The sequence below is a fragment of the Polypterus senegalus genome, chromosome 10 (genome assembly GCF_016835505.1).
Source record: "Polypterus senegalus isolate Bchr_013 chromosome 10, ASM1683550v1, whole genome shotgun sequence".
In the NCBI taxonomy this organism is placed as follows: Eukaryota; Metazoa; Chordata; class Cladistia; order Polypteriformes; family Polypteridae; genus Polypterus; species Polypterus senegalus.
Window position 1 is genome coordinate 163,934,250 of NC_053163.1, and position 17,002 is coordinate 163,951,251.

The window sequence follows — 17,002 nt, forward strand, 5'->3', positions numbered from 1 at the left end:
TCTCTGGTCGTCTGTAATGGAGGACTGTCTTTGAGGGGGTGAAAGATGGGAAGGACTTGTAACGCTGGTCTGGACATCATGACGGGACAAACACATATTATGGGATGGGTGGGTGAAGCCGCACCTTAACATGCGTCAGTCGCAAAGCCTTGCAATTCCAGTGTCAGTCGCAGGGTGGTGGAGCCAACCTCGCCAACGTGAGGCACCAGGCTGGAATGAGACCTTAAGAGGACAATCAGACTGGCAGCCCTCAAGTCACACATCCGGGGCTTGAACCCAAGAGCCGTGAAGCGGTGGCACCAGCTACGGTGCCGTCCCCCAGTCAACCGTCCCTGTGCGCCCTTAATGCCAGCACTAACAGTGAAATGTGACTCGCCACAAACGACAGCCACCGCAACAAGCAGGACACCCGCCGATGTTCCAGTGACACGAAACACGGCAGGGAAGGCTGCAAGGTTATTCAATGGCATTTCGCCAAGTGCACCGCGCGGGACAAAGATCCTGCTGCCATTAGCGCGTCTCATTTGGCGTGTGAGCAGCGCTGATCCAGCACTCCACTTAATCTGAAAGAGCAATTATGGAGAACGTCATTAGTCCTCGTTAATGGGGAGAGCAAATTAGGGAAAGTGCCGCTGAAATATTAAAGCTGTCAATCCTATCATGCCAGCCTTTGATGAAATCCTGAATCAACCATAACAAACAATTAGGATCTCACTTGCATCAAAAGGCTTCGCGGGCACAAAAATAACAGCAGAATGACGAGCTGCGCCAGCGCTTAGGTAGAGAGCTTCCTCATGTCATCGTCCTCAATCGTCACGTGTACGGGGCACAGCACATCTGAGAAACGCACGTGTCACCACAGTTTGGGGTCAAGATAACAGAGCTCTCCATCAACTCACCCGTCATATAGCGCCTTTCACATCTATAGGTCAATTATATAGTGTCCTCTACCTTTCACATTCACCTCTCAGATACCTGATTATATAGCGCCTTGATCCATCTATCGGTGATATGGAACTTTTCACTTCCATCTATTTATTGCCATTCACATTCACCTGTCAATTGTACAATTATATAGCGCCTTTCATACCTACCAGTTACTGTATAATAATATAGTGCCTTTCTCATTTCTCAATTTTAAAATGCTTTTCCTGTTATCGATTATGCAAAGCCTTTCCTCTTTATCAGTTTTATAGCGCCTTTCCCATCTATCTGTCAATTATATAGCGCCTTTCACACCCATCTGTTGCACACACAGACTGAAATTAGTGAATTTCTTTCTTTCGTGTCCATTCAGCATCAGCGCTCATTCGGTCAAGTAGTGAAAGGCGCTATATACCCAGCAGGCACGTGTAGACCCCCTCTGTGGTGGATGGTCCTGAGGGGTCCTGTGCAGCGGTTTTCTGCTCCACGCCATATAGGACAAGGACGATGGGGTGACGATTGGAAAATGGACGGCGAGGCCGAAGTGAAGAGGCACACACAGAGCGAGACAAAATGGAGGAGGCAGCCAAAGAGAGCGGGCACAAATGGCACAGCTCCATGATGGGAGCAGCAAATCAGCTGGCAGATTCACAAAGCGGTAGGCAAAAAAAGAGAAAGGTAAGAGTTGAAAATGTAGCCCACCTTATCAGAAATCCCCCCAGGCTGGGCGCCTGATCAATAGGAGCAGCGAGCTGGCGCTCGTTCGGCGTCCCATTCAAAGTCGGCGAGCAGCTCCTGAGTGGTCCCGGCCTCCCTCCGCCCCGCGCCTTCAGCCCCCTCTGGTGGTCTTATCTGCATTATGTCATTCTCATCTGAGTTATCGCGATTTGAGTCCTACTCACCAAAATCAACTGACAAATCACAACTCACCGAGTCTTTGCTCATCTTGACGATGAGTTGCTTGACAGCGTGGAGAGTCGGGTGGGCCCAGGAAGAAGGGTCCTGCCAGTGGCGGTTCAAATCAAAGCCCATCAGAGAGCACCTGCAATGGAGAACACAGGCCATCACGGCAATAAGGAGACATCGAGTCCCCGGTACAGCGGCAGTAAAGCTGAGCTCCGCGGGCCTCGCCCTTCATTGGCCGTCTGGTCAGAGGCTCACGTCAGAAAGGAGAAACACGAGCCCCCCACAAATTGAGGTGGGCTTGAAAAGGACCATCTAATCAAACACATTGAATAAAGATCAGCAAAGCAGAAAGAAAAGGCCAAAATACAAAAACACGGCAAGGGAGACCACCAGAGTCTTCAAGGAATCAGACCCCCAAAATCAAAATGTCACGTGTTCACTCAGAAAGGAGCTACGAGAGATTACAGCTCGACGGTCACGGCAGGACAGCAGTACAGCGTCCAGGAAAAAACCTCCCATCACCCGCCTCTCGTAATCCACGCGCAAAATCGAGCAAAAGACGAACTTTAATGAAGACATTTAGACAAAAAACGTAACCGTTAATGAGGATGGGACAAGCGCACACACACACACAGAGACAGAGACACAGACACACACACACCAGACAGACAGACAGACAAACACAGAAACACAGACAGAGAGACACAGACAGACAGACACACACACCAGACAGACAGACAGACAAACCAGACAGACACACCAGACAGACAGACAAACACAGAGACAGAGACACAGACAGACAGACAGACAGAGACACAGACAGAGACACAGACAGACAGACAGACACACACCAGACAGGCAGACAGACAAACACAGAGACAGAGACACAGACAGAGAGACACAGACAGACAGACAGACACACACACACACCAGACAGAGACACAGAGACACAGACACACAGACAGACAGACAGACACATGAGCGAGTGAACTAAGACCCGCCTCTTGCAATCATTCATTGGTCAAAAGTCAGCCAGTCAGTGGAGGTCCTGAACAGGGTCAAGGGGTAGGGGGTGGTGCTGGTGCCAATCACAGACAACGCAGGGTGCCAGGGAGGAACACATCCGTGACAGGGCGCCAGCCCATCGCAGACACACACACCCTAATTTAGGATCGCCAGCCCACCCAACCAGCGTGTCACTGGACTGTGGGAGGAACTCGGACCACCAGGACGACATGCAAACTCCATGCAGGGCGGACCCTCTGGAGGTGGACCCCCTGGTCTCCTTAGTGGCACTGCGCCGCCGTGCCACAGAGAATTCTGGGAGTGCGCTCCACTCTTTACAAAGCAGGCCGTTTTCTCGTTCCTCGTTATTTCAGCAGGCGATGCCGGGACGCTCCGAGCGCTCAGCTGGATATCAAACATGCGGATTGTGAGACCCAAGTGGCGGGCAAATCGTTTTTTTCTTTTTTCTGTGAACGTTTTTCACGTTGTTTGCTGCTGTCCGGCCTTTAGATTTCCGTCCTTTGATAAACGTCTCTCATTCCACATGAAAGCGTGAGATTAAAGTTTTCCCTCAGCCAACACCATAAAGGACGTAAGGGAGAAGAAACATTTTAAAAATATCAACTCAGGGTGGAGTTTACCTGTAAAGGGCAAAAAATAGAAAACATAAAAACACACCAAGCAGCCTTCAAATGAGCCCAAAGTGGGCGACGTCAGAACCCACAGGCTGGCGAGGGGCTCAGCGGCTCCTCAATGGCAGCAGTTAGCTGGGAGGGGTATACTGGCTTATATGGAAGTCTCTTTGTCTTCAGGCTTTACTGTGTTTTTACTGTCATTTATGTTAATATTGTAGTCTGTGGGCGGCATGGTGCCGCAGTGGGTAGCGCTGCTGCCTTGCAGTTAGGAGACCCGTCTGGGCTCGCTTCCTGGGTCCTCCCTGTTCTCTCCGGTTTCCTCCTCCCACAGTCCAAAGATATGCAGATGAGGTGCATTGGAGATCCTAAATTGTCCTGAGTGTGTGCTTGGTGTGTGTGTGTGTGTATGTGTGTGCCCTGTGGTGGGCTGGTACCCTGCCTGGGGTTTGTTTCCTGCCTTGCACCCGGTGCTGGCTGGGATTGGTTCCAGCAGACCCCCGTGACCCTGTAGTTAGGATGTAGTGAGTTGGATAATAGATGGATGGATGGATTTGATGTCAATATTCTGATCTTCATTTATGAATCTTGTTTTCCTCCAAGCATTTGAACCCTCCCTTAAATTTAGTGGCCAGAAGGGCTTTAAAGTCCCAGCCCTGGGTGGCTGTCCCCAGATGTCATGAAGAAGTCCAGAGGACATGCAGCTGAAGAGCACCCTCTGGTGGCAGGCCACCCCCCAGGCAGCGCAAGAACAGTAGATGGGGGCAATAGAACCCGACACCCCTCGACGATGTAATGGCCCACCGGAGCTTAGTGTGGACTCGCTGTGTGAGTACCGGAGGCTACGCCAATAAGTGAGGGGCCAACTTAACAAAGGAAGGTGCCACCATTAGTGTGAGTGCCACCAATGATGCCACCTGGAGAATACAAGCAGCTCATAGCGGCCAACAACGTTAGAGATGACGGCAAAGTGTCAGCGGATGTGAAACATAAGAAAACGATGAAAAGCCAACGACAAAACGGGCAAAAACGTTCATGAAAAACAAAAAAGAACAAAGTAAAGTGACAAAGACAAAGAAAGAAAAGCAAACGAGACGCAGTGAGGCAGGAAAGAGCAGAGCCAGAGGCGGACAGACCCTTCCAAACCTACCGATAGTTCCCCAGATAGACCCCATCCGGGTTCAGCATGGGCACCACCATGAAGATGACGTGATCCCTCAAGACTCTGGCCACCGGGTGACTACTGACTAGGAAGTCGATGAGCCCTGGACAAACAAAAGAGAGACGGGCATCAGGAGAAAGAGGAGGAGGAGCAGCGAAAACTGGCACAATCACGGAATGGCGGCCACGGCCCACGGAGAGGCCGGCGAAAAGCTTCGGCACGTCAGGGAAACGTAATTGGATTTCAAACAGGCTGGCTTAATGAGCAATCTGAAAAAATTAATTGGTTCAATAAAAAGCTCATTAAAAATAATAATTATTCACTAAATCCCAGTGTTTATTATGATAATTAGATTATGTTTGGGAAAAACAGGCAACTAATCAACTCAGCGGGAAAAGCAAAAGAGCAATGGAAGGTAGACGTGAGAAGGTATGATAAGGAAAAATATAATAATAATAATAATAATAATAATAATAATAATAATTAGATGTAGTAATACCATAAATAATTATTATTTAATTAATTAACGATCGATAGATAGATAGATAGATATGAAAGGCACTATATGATAGATAGATAGATAGATAGATAGATAGATAGATAGATAGATAGATAGATAGTGAAAGGCACTATATAATAGATAGATAGATAGATAGATAGAATGAAAGGCACTATATGACAGAAACTTTAGTACATCAAAACATTGAATAAAATGGTATACGTGCAAGATACTGAACTTGTATTATTATTATTATTATTATTATTGGGTCATTATGGCTGCTGTTTCAGGGGTCACACATCAAATGTCACCCCTGTAAGTCCATTACAGTCTGTCAGCTCATGATGGTGGCCCTCACCTTGGCACACAAAGGATGCAGGAGATTCCCCAGGATGCACACGTGCCGTGAGGAAGACCAACTTCTTTTCGTTGTCAGCAGTGAGGCTTCCTGCAAAATAACAAAAATGCAAATGAAAGTGGATCAGCTGGGACAGACAATTCCAGGTTATATAGTGCCTTTCAGAGTAGAGTGGTCAGCTGACCTGACGTGATTGCCTCTTTTTGAAAGACTGTCCTGCATTAAGCAGCTTTGAGAAGAGACTCAAACATGGCAGAATGTTTCACATTGTTTCTTGGCCCTAGGACTTCACCCCACCCCACTTAATGTCCAGCGCCACCTGGAGTGCTTTTGGGGAACTGCAGTGCCGAATCAACAGCAAAGTCATAAGGACAGCCCACTAATGGAGAGAACAGAAGGGCCACCGTGGGGGAGAGCGCTGGCCTCACTGGACACACAACAGAGATACCCACCCGTCTTAAAGTCTGTGGGGGTCCCCTGCTGAAGGGACTGAAGCAACAAGGCTGAGCTACAGCACATGCTGAAGTGACACCAAAGCATCCAAAACTGAGAGACAGACAGACAGACAGATGTGAAAGGCGCTATATGATAGACAGACAGGCAGATGGACAGAGAGCCGCAGCGCGCCGAGCAGCAGGTATTTAACGATCCCGCCCGCGTTCCCGGCGCTCCCCGAGGACAGGACATCCCCGGCTGTAAGGTTAATAATATTTCATGTTCCTGCCGCCGCTCCCCCCTCACTCGCGGTACTAAGAGACTCGGAGGCTTGTGCGGTTCATTGCTATGTACACAAGTCTAATATCTTATTGATCGCATTCTGCTATTGTGCTGAGCACAGAAAATGCTAATTGCTAGCCGCGTGTTTTTTCATTTTCTGTCCATAATGCCGTTTTTTTTTTTGCGCTCAAAGCTATAAAAATAAAGCATTTTGATTTTTTTCTGCCCCTGCAGAGCGACAGTAATAGTTTAAGGACGGCGGGGACTTTGTCTCTCATTACCTTGGCTGTGTTTGTTTTCGGAGTCACTCGAATAAAGGATGACCCCCATCTGTAACCCCCGAATCTGCCAATTCTGCCCTCGACTCGGTGAACGCACAGTCAGCTCGCTGAGTCTTGGTGGATGGGGATTTCCTACCGCCGCCATTTCATAAAAGCCCCGCTGGCCCCTCAGATGGTCTCCCCGAATTCACTGGCCAGGAGAAGGTGGCCCGCCGGAGCCTCGTAGTCACAGGGGGACGTTTATGGGACGGTGGGCCACAATTCGTCCTCCAAGTTCTGTCTCTGCCCTTCCCTACTGTTCTGCACCACTCCCGACTCTTCTCTGTCTCGGTCCTCCTTTTCTTTTCCCTCTCTGGCTCTGCTTTCTCTTCTTTGTCTTTTCCCTTTTTCTTTTTCTCTTCCTCTTTTGCACTCGTCATTATTTGCACCCTCATTTTGTTTTCACTTTTTCCTGCCTTTTCACTCTCCCTTTACTCATCCCTACTCACTTCTTTTTTAATTTCCCATGTCTTCTCCTTTCTCTGTACTCGCCCTTTACTCCTCCCCTCTTTTTGACCTCTTTCTCACTTTCTGTTTTCCTGATTCTCCCTTTACTCATCCCCACTCAATCCTTTTTTCTCTCTTCCTTTGATTCTCTCTTTACTCCTCGCCTTCCCCCTCCTTTTATATTTCAATGTTCTTTTGTGTTCTTCTTCTCTTCACTCTCCCTTTACTCCTCCCCTCTTTTTCTCTCTCTCCCTTTACTCATTCCTTTTTTCATTTTTGCTCCTTCCCCTTACGTCTCCATCTTTCTCCTCCTTTGATCTTTTAACGGTCCTTCTCTCATGGCATCCCCTCTCTTTGCTCTCCCTTTACTCCTCTTTTTCATCTCATCTTCCTCACCATCGTCTCCCTCTCTTTGCTCTCGTTTTCTGTACCAGTGTAGACTGCAGTCGCCCCACACAGACAGGAGTACAGAAGTGGTGGGCAGCTGGGGGTCCGGTGCTTAAAGTGGGGACGTATCTCTGAGCAACTCAGAGCATATTAAAGAGAGTAGTGGACAGGTGAAGGTGGCACAGCCATGCCCTGGCACCTCTGCCCACATTCCCAGGTTTCTCGGCTGGCCTCAGCCTGAAGTGCACTTGCACCCTGTGCCCAGTGGGTGTCACCGCTGACCAGACGGACCTGCTCACAGTATAACGAGGAGACGCCCGCCTCCATCAGCACGATGAAAGCGAGTGGAGTGTTGGCAGCAGCTTTCCGCCGCCGCTTTGGAGATACGGCATACGGGGGCACATTATTTTTTTTCTTTTTCTTTCTCCTTTGTGCTATCGCATTGCTTCGTGCGCCGAGTGCTTATCTCATTAATTATAATTATAAGTATAATACCCGACTAAAGCGCCCAACCCAAGCAGCCCGCACTCTAAACGTTTAGCTGGAACACTGAAATGTTCTCATTAAAATTAGCACAATGAAGCAGCTGTGCAAAAAAGAATTAAACGGGCACCAGGCAGCTCCCATCCACTAGGGGGCGGCATCACTTAGTGACAGGGCCCGTCATCAGTCACACTGAGGTTTTTCATACGAGTGTTTTGTGACAGACTGTGTGTGGCGCTATATGGGCAGCGCGGCCACTGCCAATCCATCCAAGTGGTCCAAGTGGATTGCTTTACTCAAATGTCCAATCGAAAAAAACACTCTGGAAAGGGAGGACTCTGATTGGAGGGCTGAAGGATCACACTGGCCTGCCCCTGGTACAAATAACCGACTCTGAAAGACTGTGGGTCACTCCAGTCCCCCATAGCATATGAACTGCAGGAGGCAAACGGGGTGGGCACTTGGCACTGAGACTGGCAGGCACCTCAAAGAACTGAAAATGGCTTCAAATATGCCCCGCCCAGAGGTCACAAGGCCACACCCACCCAAACCACTCACCTTAGAAATATTGGGGGACTGGCAAAGAAAGGGCACATCATCTATGGGTACCACTGGGCACACCACCTAAGGCACAAAGCAGATAGTCCTGGCGCATCTGACCTCATCACCTCATCATGAGGGTCTGCCAGGGACTGCAAGGAAAATGACACCTAATTGACTCCAGTCTGATGACACCATTGCAGTGTCACAGGTCCTGCAGAGGTGGCATGTCATGGCATTATGGGGGGGGGTGAGTGGCATGTTGAAGTGCTTAGTTAACAGCACAGCAGGTCGCATTAATCACATTCATCTGACATCTTCAGGGAACAACTCCCCTTGGGCACACCCATTGGCACTGGACTGTGCATACACCTGGCATCCTGGCCTGGGCCACCTCTTTAGGGCACAAATAAAAGAAGGAAATTGACGGATTTGTCAGTCATTTTCCATCAAGACCTCTGAGTCATGCCAGGTACAGGGTGCCCAGTGACTAAGGAAATGACAGTTAGAGCAGCTGCTGGGGATTTGCCACACATGAATGCTTTCTGCACCCGAGTCCCTGATATGTAGCACCTCTCATGTCACTCCCTCTCTCTACCTCTCTGTGAATTATATAGCGCCTTTAACATCTGTCTGTTATATAGCGCCTTTCACATCTGTCTGTCTGTTATATAGCGCCTTTCACATCTGTCTGTGAATTATATAGCGCCTTTCACATCTCTCTGTCTATTATATAGAGCCTTTCACATTTGTCTGTCTGTTATATAGCGCCTTTCACATCTGTCTGTCTGTTATATAGCGCCTTTCAAATCTCTGTCTATTATATAGTGCCTTTCTGCTCTGTGTTTCTGTTGACCCCGTGCTTCATGCATTCACAGGCCCCCCACCTTAATGCCCCCATTTTGACGGACCATTTGTTAGTCAGCTGGCATTGTCAGGGTGTCACAGTAGACAAGTGGGCAGTGAAGGGCACCCATAACTGTGGCACTGCAGTGTACAAAGACAATTAGAGACGTTCACACACACACACACCGGTGTCTAAACATGGTGGGCATTCGGCGTATCAAAAACAGAGCCCAGGAGGAGCAGGTGCTGGGCTCAGCGTTGTGACAGGCGGGGTGTCATCAGCGGGGTGACGCGTGTGTCCCACCCCTGTTTCTTATAATTATCGATCGCCGCAGTTAAATGACTTTTAACAACACAAACCCACGCGTAACGCGCACTCAGACACAGCTGGCAGGTCTTCACCAGCGCAGGGTCCGTCAGCATGTGCCCCCCCCCCAGATTTTTGTCATTTTATTTCACTTCTGATTGTCCTCCCGTTGGGTTTCCGCAGACAGTTTGGTTTTTTTTAACAAACTCGTCTCACGAAACACAGCACCATCCACGATGACAGCATTAAGGGACGTCAAAATCAGATCAAGTGGCGGCTGGTAACTCGGAGGTCCCCCCTGCTGTGTAACCCTGCAGTCCACAAAGAGCTCAGTGCGGTGACACCTCGGCGTTGTCACCAGACACCGTGCTGTCCTTGCAAGGCGACTTCACACTTCAGGTTGTTGGGACACATAAACGGAGCTGACAGAAACACGCAGAGCTTTAAGGGACGAGCGGCCCGAGTGTGGACGCCAGGGGGCTTCAGGGATTCAGGGGTGAATGTTTGTGAGGCCACTTTTAGTGTTTGCCCCATCCTGAGCCCGTCCTGCACTGGTGACTTGGTACTGTAACTCACTAAGATTCTCAAACCTGCTGGGGGGCATGAACAGTGGGGGCTGGGTGTCCATCCATCACAGGGTCCAGCAGGTACTTCAGATGCCTCACAGCTCCAGAGACCACATGTTGGCACATTCTCCCCATGCCAATGTGTGTCAGGGTGCTTGGCCATATGGGTCTGGTACCCTGTCCAAGATGTATGGAGTGGTTTGTGCCCTTTATGTGATGCCACTCAGAGTATTCAGCCCCTCACTTGGAGTAAACAGATAAACTCATTCAGTTTATGGCCATGCCATGATATGGACTGGCATCCCTGCCAGGCAGTGGTTCCCTTTCACAAATCCAACCACTTCCTGTACTTGCCAGGCCTTTCCTGGCATTGGCAATAACAAAGTGGGCACCTTCCCTGGCACATTCACTCCCAGTGGGCCGATTGAGAGTTGGTCACCAGCCCAGCAGGGTATTTGAATGCTGGGACAGAAATGTGGAGGGGTGGCAGGGGCACAGGGAGGACAAGCAATCCTGATTAAAGAGGGTCCTTCTCCGGAGTCCACCCCACGTCTCTCCAGCTCAAGAGCCGTGCGAATGTGCAGTGCCAATGGGTCATCTGTGTTGGGGATTTGAGGGGCGGCATGGTGGCGCAGTGGTTAGAGTTGCTGCCTGACACCTCCCATGACTTCACTTCAGCCAGTTTGCCCTTTAGTTTTGGCCCATTTTCCTCGTACATGAGGCTGGCACCATTGCACTCTCTAATATTTGAACTTGTTGGACAGTGTGGTGGCAGCAGCTGTTGGAATTGCAACCCGACGCCTCCAGGGCCCACCTACTGTTCAGTTCTCAGACTGGGCACAGCGGGTAGAGCTGCTGCCCGACTCCTCCAATGACCACATTTCGTTTGTTTGCCCAGACTCTTACTCCATCCAACTTGGGTCCGACTCAAGAGCTTGGAAGCGGAGCCATTTTGTTATTTGTTACTGGAATTTGTTAGGTGGCACAGTGGTTAGAGCTGCCGCCTGATTCTGCCAATCATCACTAATCGACGGTCTCTCTTTTCTTTTGCCCAGTCTCATCCCACAGCCAGCCTGTGTTATCCCTTACTGGGGATAGCAGCTTGGTGGCACAGTGCTTAGAGCTGCCAATGGCGGCGGTTTTGACTTGGACTGGCTGTGGGCTCTAAGCTGGCACCCTGTCCAGGCAGGGCTCCTGCTGTGCCCCCAGCAGAGACCCCTGGATCTCTCTTGCTATTTCTCTCTCACACCCGGCCGGCACACCACGGTGTCCTTGCATCTCTGGAGTCGTGAAATCTGCTGACGCCGCCCTGCCGCCTTTCACTTTGTCGAGCGTGCGTGCGACGTGATGAGGGCCATTTACTTTTTAATTACCAGCCTGACAATGAATGACCTGAAACGTTTACCTGTCATTCGCTCCTATATTTAGAATCCATAATTATTTGGCTGCCGTCTGTTATGCAACGCTAAATCTTCTCAAGGCACCAAATCAGCAAAACCACACAAATGTGGCGTCCAGGGACGACGAAAGAAAGAGCAGCGATGTCATTTGTGCTTTGGAGTGCCACCTCAGCAGAACGGCCTGAAAGACGCTACATCGCCATCAGGGCCGATAAATATGGAAATTCAGGAAAGACGACGGGAGGGAGGCGGACTGGGCCTCGGACAAGCAGCTCGGAGAAGGTGACACCAACATTGTCATTCGGACCCCCTGTTCTAGTGCACAAAGGGGGAGAGGACGGCCACACGGGTCACTCAGCGGGGCGACAAGAGCCAACTCTTCATCTCATGTCATCTCATGCTGGGGGACAACGAAAATGACATGAGCAGAAGTGAGTTGAGATGGCCAAACGGGTGGCACTGGGCACCACATGGCCGTCAGATGAGGATGGTGGGCTGCGCATTGTCTGAGAAGCTCCAGGCCCCGCACACAATGGAGGACTGGGCAGAAGGAGTGAAGCCTTTAGCGATTGCCGTATGATGGGCTTCAATCATCACAGTCGTCGAGTGGCAATGAATGGCGGTGCTGTAATCCCACCGCTGACACCAGCTCTAAATATTTGTCGTCACACCCAAACCTCCCAATGCCAATCAAGTGTTAATTCACACCCAGAGTGCAATCCCACTGCTGACACCTGACCTCTTAAATGTCACTCAATCAGCAGTGAACTCTAATCCCACTTCTCACACCACATTGACGTTTGTCACTAAGAAGCAGCCAGTCTTCACACTCGACAGGTCAGGTCAGGTTAGGGAGCTTGCATTGGCACAGCGAGTTCTCACCCCCCAGGCAGACATGCGGCCCAGTCCCACCCACTATCTGTCGCAACCAGGTGTCACATGGGCGTCCCCTTGATGTGGTACAGACACCAGGGTCCTCAACAATGAGGGTCACCCTCAGGTAATCGTGCCACACGGCTGTAAGTGACGCTCCCTCACCATGCAGGTCATGTGCCTCATTCAGGACTCGGTGAGCAACACAAAGTCACACCAGCGGCCCCCAAGGACCCTCTGAAGAGATGCACATGGAGGAGTCCAGTCCTCATCTCAGGTCACTCATAGCGTCCATGTCTCTCAAACAGGGGGCACCAGGACTCTAAAGACTTGGACCTTCGTCCTTTTGTGCCACACACTCCTCAGTGACCTCATGCCGCCCCATGATCTCCCAATCCATCTACTTGACTTCACTGGAAGAGTCACCAGAGTCACACGAATGTCACCGCCGAGGTCAGTAGACCTCTCAATGACGAGGTCAGCACTCTCTCCACAGACAGACACCCTCCAGACCCCTCACTCCGTCTCCCTCAGACCCCCAATCAGAGCCTCCATTGAAGACCACAGCATCGTCAGCAAAGTCAAGATCAGTGAAACTCTCTTCATCAACAGATGGACCCCCTAACTCCCCCACCACACACAGTAGGAGCAGAACAGACCCCTGACGGACCCCCAGAATCAAATGGGAAGAACACAGAGGGTCTGCCTGCACTCTGCACAGCACTCCCAGTACCGGTGTACAGGCCGGCCAGGATTCCCAGCACTTCCTTTATAATATTATTACTTCTAAACATAAATAAAGTCCCCAATCCCACTTCTGCCACCAATATGTTTAACTCTCAGCTTCTATCACAACATCAGTAAAGCTGCATGAAGGGGCCTTACGTGAGCCCACTGCACCCACCAGACTGCCAGGCGTCTTGCCAGGTGTCTGCCCATTTCCAGTAAGCCCACAGCTGATCGCAGGCTCGGGGATTTCATCGAGTCGTCCCACTCAGACTTCACAACGTCAGACGCGTCTCATGAATATATAAAGGTAGGCGTTTACGTCTGTCGCCCAATCAGGGCTTTCAGTAAGAAGCACCTTAACCTCATGTGTTTCCGTGACAACCCCAGACTTCAGAATGTCAATAGAGAGAGCAGATGTGATCCCACTGCTGACACCAAAGCACCTCGGCTTTACATTCAGTTTAACTTCAGGTCCTCGCACTCAAACAAGACAATAGGAGCAGAGATGTGACGCGACCCCACTTGGTCACCAGGCTGAAATCCGTCACTAAGGAGCCCATTAAGACCTTTACACCCAAACCTCCCAGTGCCAATGAAATGTTGATTAACAGAATTGGTGTCACCCCACTGCTGACACCATGAGGAGGCCTCGAGTTTTCACACAACAGCGTTTTCAAGCTGACCCCCTCCAAACTAAAACTAAATTAACGGGGGTCATTCAAAGCAGCTAACCTCTCATTGGCAGGAATGCCACTCCTGATGCCAGTTTAGGGCGCCTCAGTGAGAAGCACATGGTGTTCAAATCCTTACTTCATTTAGCAGAGAGGAGACGATCCCACCGCTGACACCACAGCAGATAGCAGATTTCACTCCACCCTCTAAAGTCAGTAAAGTTTCCCTAAGCAGACAAACTACAATCCCACTGCTGACACCAAAGTAATTCGTTTCGCTGAGAAGCCTGCAGTTTGTTTTGACACATAAACTTTGTAAAATCAATAAAGATGTCATAAACAGAGCCCACCACCTGCCCCATCTTACCAGGGGTTACTAGAAGGTGCCAACCGAATCTTTACTTGTCAACTTCACATCGTCGACAATCCCATTTCTGCTGACACCAATTTAAAACGATTCAATGAGAAATGCCAAGCTGGCACCCTTAAACTTGACAACGCCAGACCACCAGCTCTTTACACGTCGCCAGTGACCCCAGTGCTCCCACCGGTGTAATGAATTTCATTCTGATGCCCCTGGTGTTCACATCAACACTTGAAAACAGAAATAATGGAGAGAACTTGATCCCACCGCTGACACCACATTAGCAGCCTGATGACATCAGCACTGTGCCAATAACTGCAGGAGGGCCAATGGAGACCAGCTGGACATACCAGGGAGCACCGGAAAGATCCCAAACAAGCGCCCCCCCCCCACTTTGTTCACCCCGCCTGACATTAAGGACCCCCAGTCCACCCACCAGCCTCACTGCTCTGATTAAAGTGTCCATAAAGTGACATGAGAGTCCCGCAAATGAGGGGTTTATTTTTATCTGGGGGTCCGGCCGGCTGATCGCTCCCCGCCGATAATCCCCCACCATCGATTTACGACTCTGCGAAGCTTTGACACGAATCAGAAGCCGAGGCCAGCGCTGCGTTTGGTTTCTTTTTTAATTTTTTTAAGATGTTGTGAGTGCGGCGGCTCTCCTGCCTCGGCAGATACCTGTGTGTTGGGGGATTACGGCGTTGCCATGGCGATGTAGAGGCGAGCAGATTGGGGGCCCATGTTTGAAGTGGCAGGGCCTTTCAGAAGCCCTTTGATCAGGAAATTATTTGATGTAGGGGGCAAACCTCAAGTGCAAACAGGACTTGTGAGAGATTAGCTGTCTGCGCAACTGAAGCCCCCCTCAGCCCCCCAATCCAGCCAAAGGCGGCTGTTTGAATTCGAGTCGCTGTCTAGTCAGCCCGTCGCAATGGCGAGCCTACATTAAACGTGGACTGGGGACCACCTGTGGGGGCGACACCTCCAGTGACCTCCATACGGTGGAGCGACGGACAACAGAGAGAACCCCGAGGACGCCTTACACCACCAGAGCTGATGCACTTTCTATACACAGGACCACTCGGACCCCAGAGGGGGACAACGAGTTTGGACCAGTCAGACGTCACTGTCACACATTGGGGAGCATCCAGGGGCTTTAAAATGGATGGCGGGACGGCTGGCCTGTCACAGGAATCGTCACTTTCAGCTCATCAAGAGGCACATTGAGCAGACCGATGTGGATTAAAGTGGGATGGCGGGATGGTGGGATGGCAGGCTGTGTCCCTTAAGGAGTCTGAAACTCACCTGCCTGACTCCTAAGGAGCAGATGCACACCCAGCACTGACTCGTCAAATGAAACAATCAGTAAACTGCTAAGCAAATGCTGTTCTCCTCCTCCTCCTCCTCCTCATCCTCATCCTCATCATCCTCCTCAACAGCTCAATGATCATTTTCTGGGTTAGCTGGTTGCCCCCTTTTTTCTCCACTTGCTGTGGTCCGATGCCCAGTGAGCTGAAACACTAACCAGTTTAAACCCTTATTTATTAGTGTGGTGGCACAGTGCTTAGCGTTACTGCATCTCAGGTTCAAATCTCCGGTCTGTCTGTGTGGTGCCCACATGTTCCCCCATGCCCACGCAGTGTGCCTGGCACTCCAGTCTTCCCCCAACAGTTGAGCTCATTGGTGATTTTTGTGTTGGACTCAGAGTGCCACAGGGTGCCATGAGCTACTGAGACACAATGAGGACTCAGCCTGGCACCAAGCAGCAAGCCCCTCATTAGGCCTCCGTCCCCCCCCCCGTCCAGCTGGCAGCTCAGGGGTGCTGTAGGAAGCTGGCGTTTCAAAAGTTTAACACTCTGGTACCCCTCCTGGTTCGGTCAGTACATTGCACTTGGAGTGTCTTGGTCAGGCCCTGATGCCCACCGGATGCCCACCGCTCTGAACCATACGATGCCAGATTTGCAGATTGCTCAGATAGGCTCCACTCCCCCGTGATTATCACAAAATAACAACAAGACGGACGGATGGAAGGAAGGAAAGAAAATGAAGCACATCAACATATCAAAGAAACCCCTAAAACTGAGGAAACTGGCATAAATAACAACATTCAGTCTGTCTGGGCGATGATAATAAAAACAGTAAGAGCGCAACAACACATGGGGTCTCCTAATGAAGCCCCCCACTGCCGACCTGAAAACGAAGACAGCAACACACAACTTAGAGAATTAGAAAGAGCAATAAAATCAAACCAAGCGCTTAGCCAAAGAACTGCCGCGGCGCCCCCTCCTGGTGTGGCTGAACTGGGCGGCGCGCTCGGCTAATGAATGGATGGCCACTTAAATATATTAAAAACACAACCAACAAAAGCCTAAGCACAAAAACGGCTTCAACTCAATCCCCCGAGGAATCAAAGCTTAAATGCCCGAGTAACCCTTAAGGCCCCACGCTGGCCACAGCTGGTCTGCCACACAAAGCGCCCCCCCTTCCAGTTGTGAACGAGACGCGGTGGGCTCTTATAGGTTTGTGGGGTCTTCACTGTCCAACGTGTCTGAAACTCTGACTCACGTGTGCTAATCAAAAAGCAACATACCAGCGCTCTCTGGCATCACCGATGGCAGTGCCCTCTGAGCTGTCACGGATGGTATCCCGGTTCAGGTCACCCTCCATCACTGATGCCAACCCTCACGTGTCTGACTTCTGTCACTGAGAGTAACCGGACTATATTGCCCCCTAGAGTCTGATCTCTGCTATAGCTTTCTAGGGTCTATGATGGTCTGAAATCTCAGTAATCAACGCCTGCAGGGCACCGTCTACTGGAAAGTATTATGTAATGCCTGTAGTAATAAAATGCATTGCATTGGTCATTCCA

The 17,002-nt window shown here is 50.3% G+C and overlaps 1 protein-coding gene across 2 annotated transcripts in view; it reads right to left on the reverse strand.

Moving 5' to 3' along the window:
• The window catches only part of agbl4 (AGBL carboxypeptidase 4), a 438,546-nt gene that overhangs the window by 47,684 nt on the left and 373,860 nt on the right, over positions 1-17,002 (reverse strand). For both annotated transcript variants that reach the window (XM_039767255.1, XM_039767254.1), the window contains exons 7-9: positions 5,487-5,576; positions 4,618-4,732; positions 1,855-1,966 (exon numbers count right to left, since the gene is read on the reverse strand). In XM_039767255.1, the coding sequence (XP_039623189.1) occupies positions 1,855-1,966; positions 4,618-4,732; positions 5,487-5,576 (317 nt within the window). The remainder of the gene's footprint in view (positions 1-1,854; positions 1,967-4,617; positions 4,733-5,486; positions 5,577-17,002) is intronic.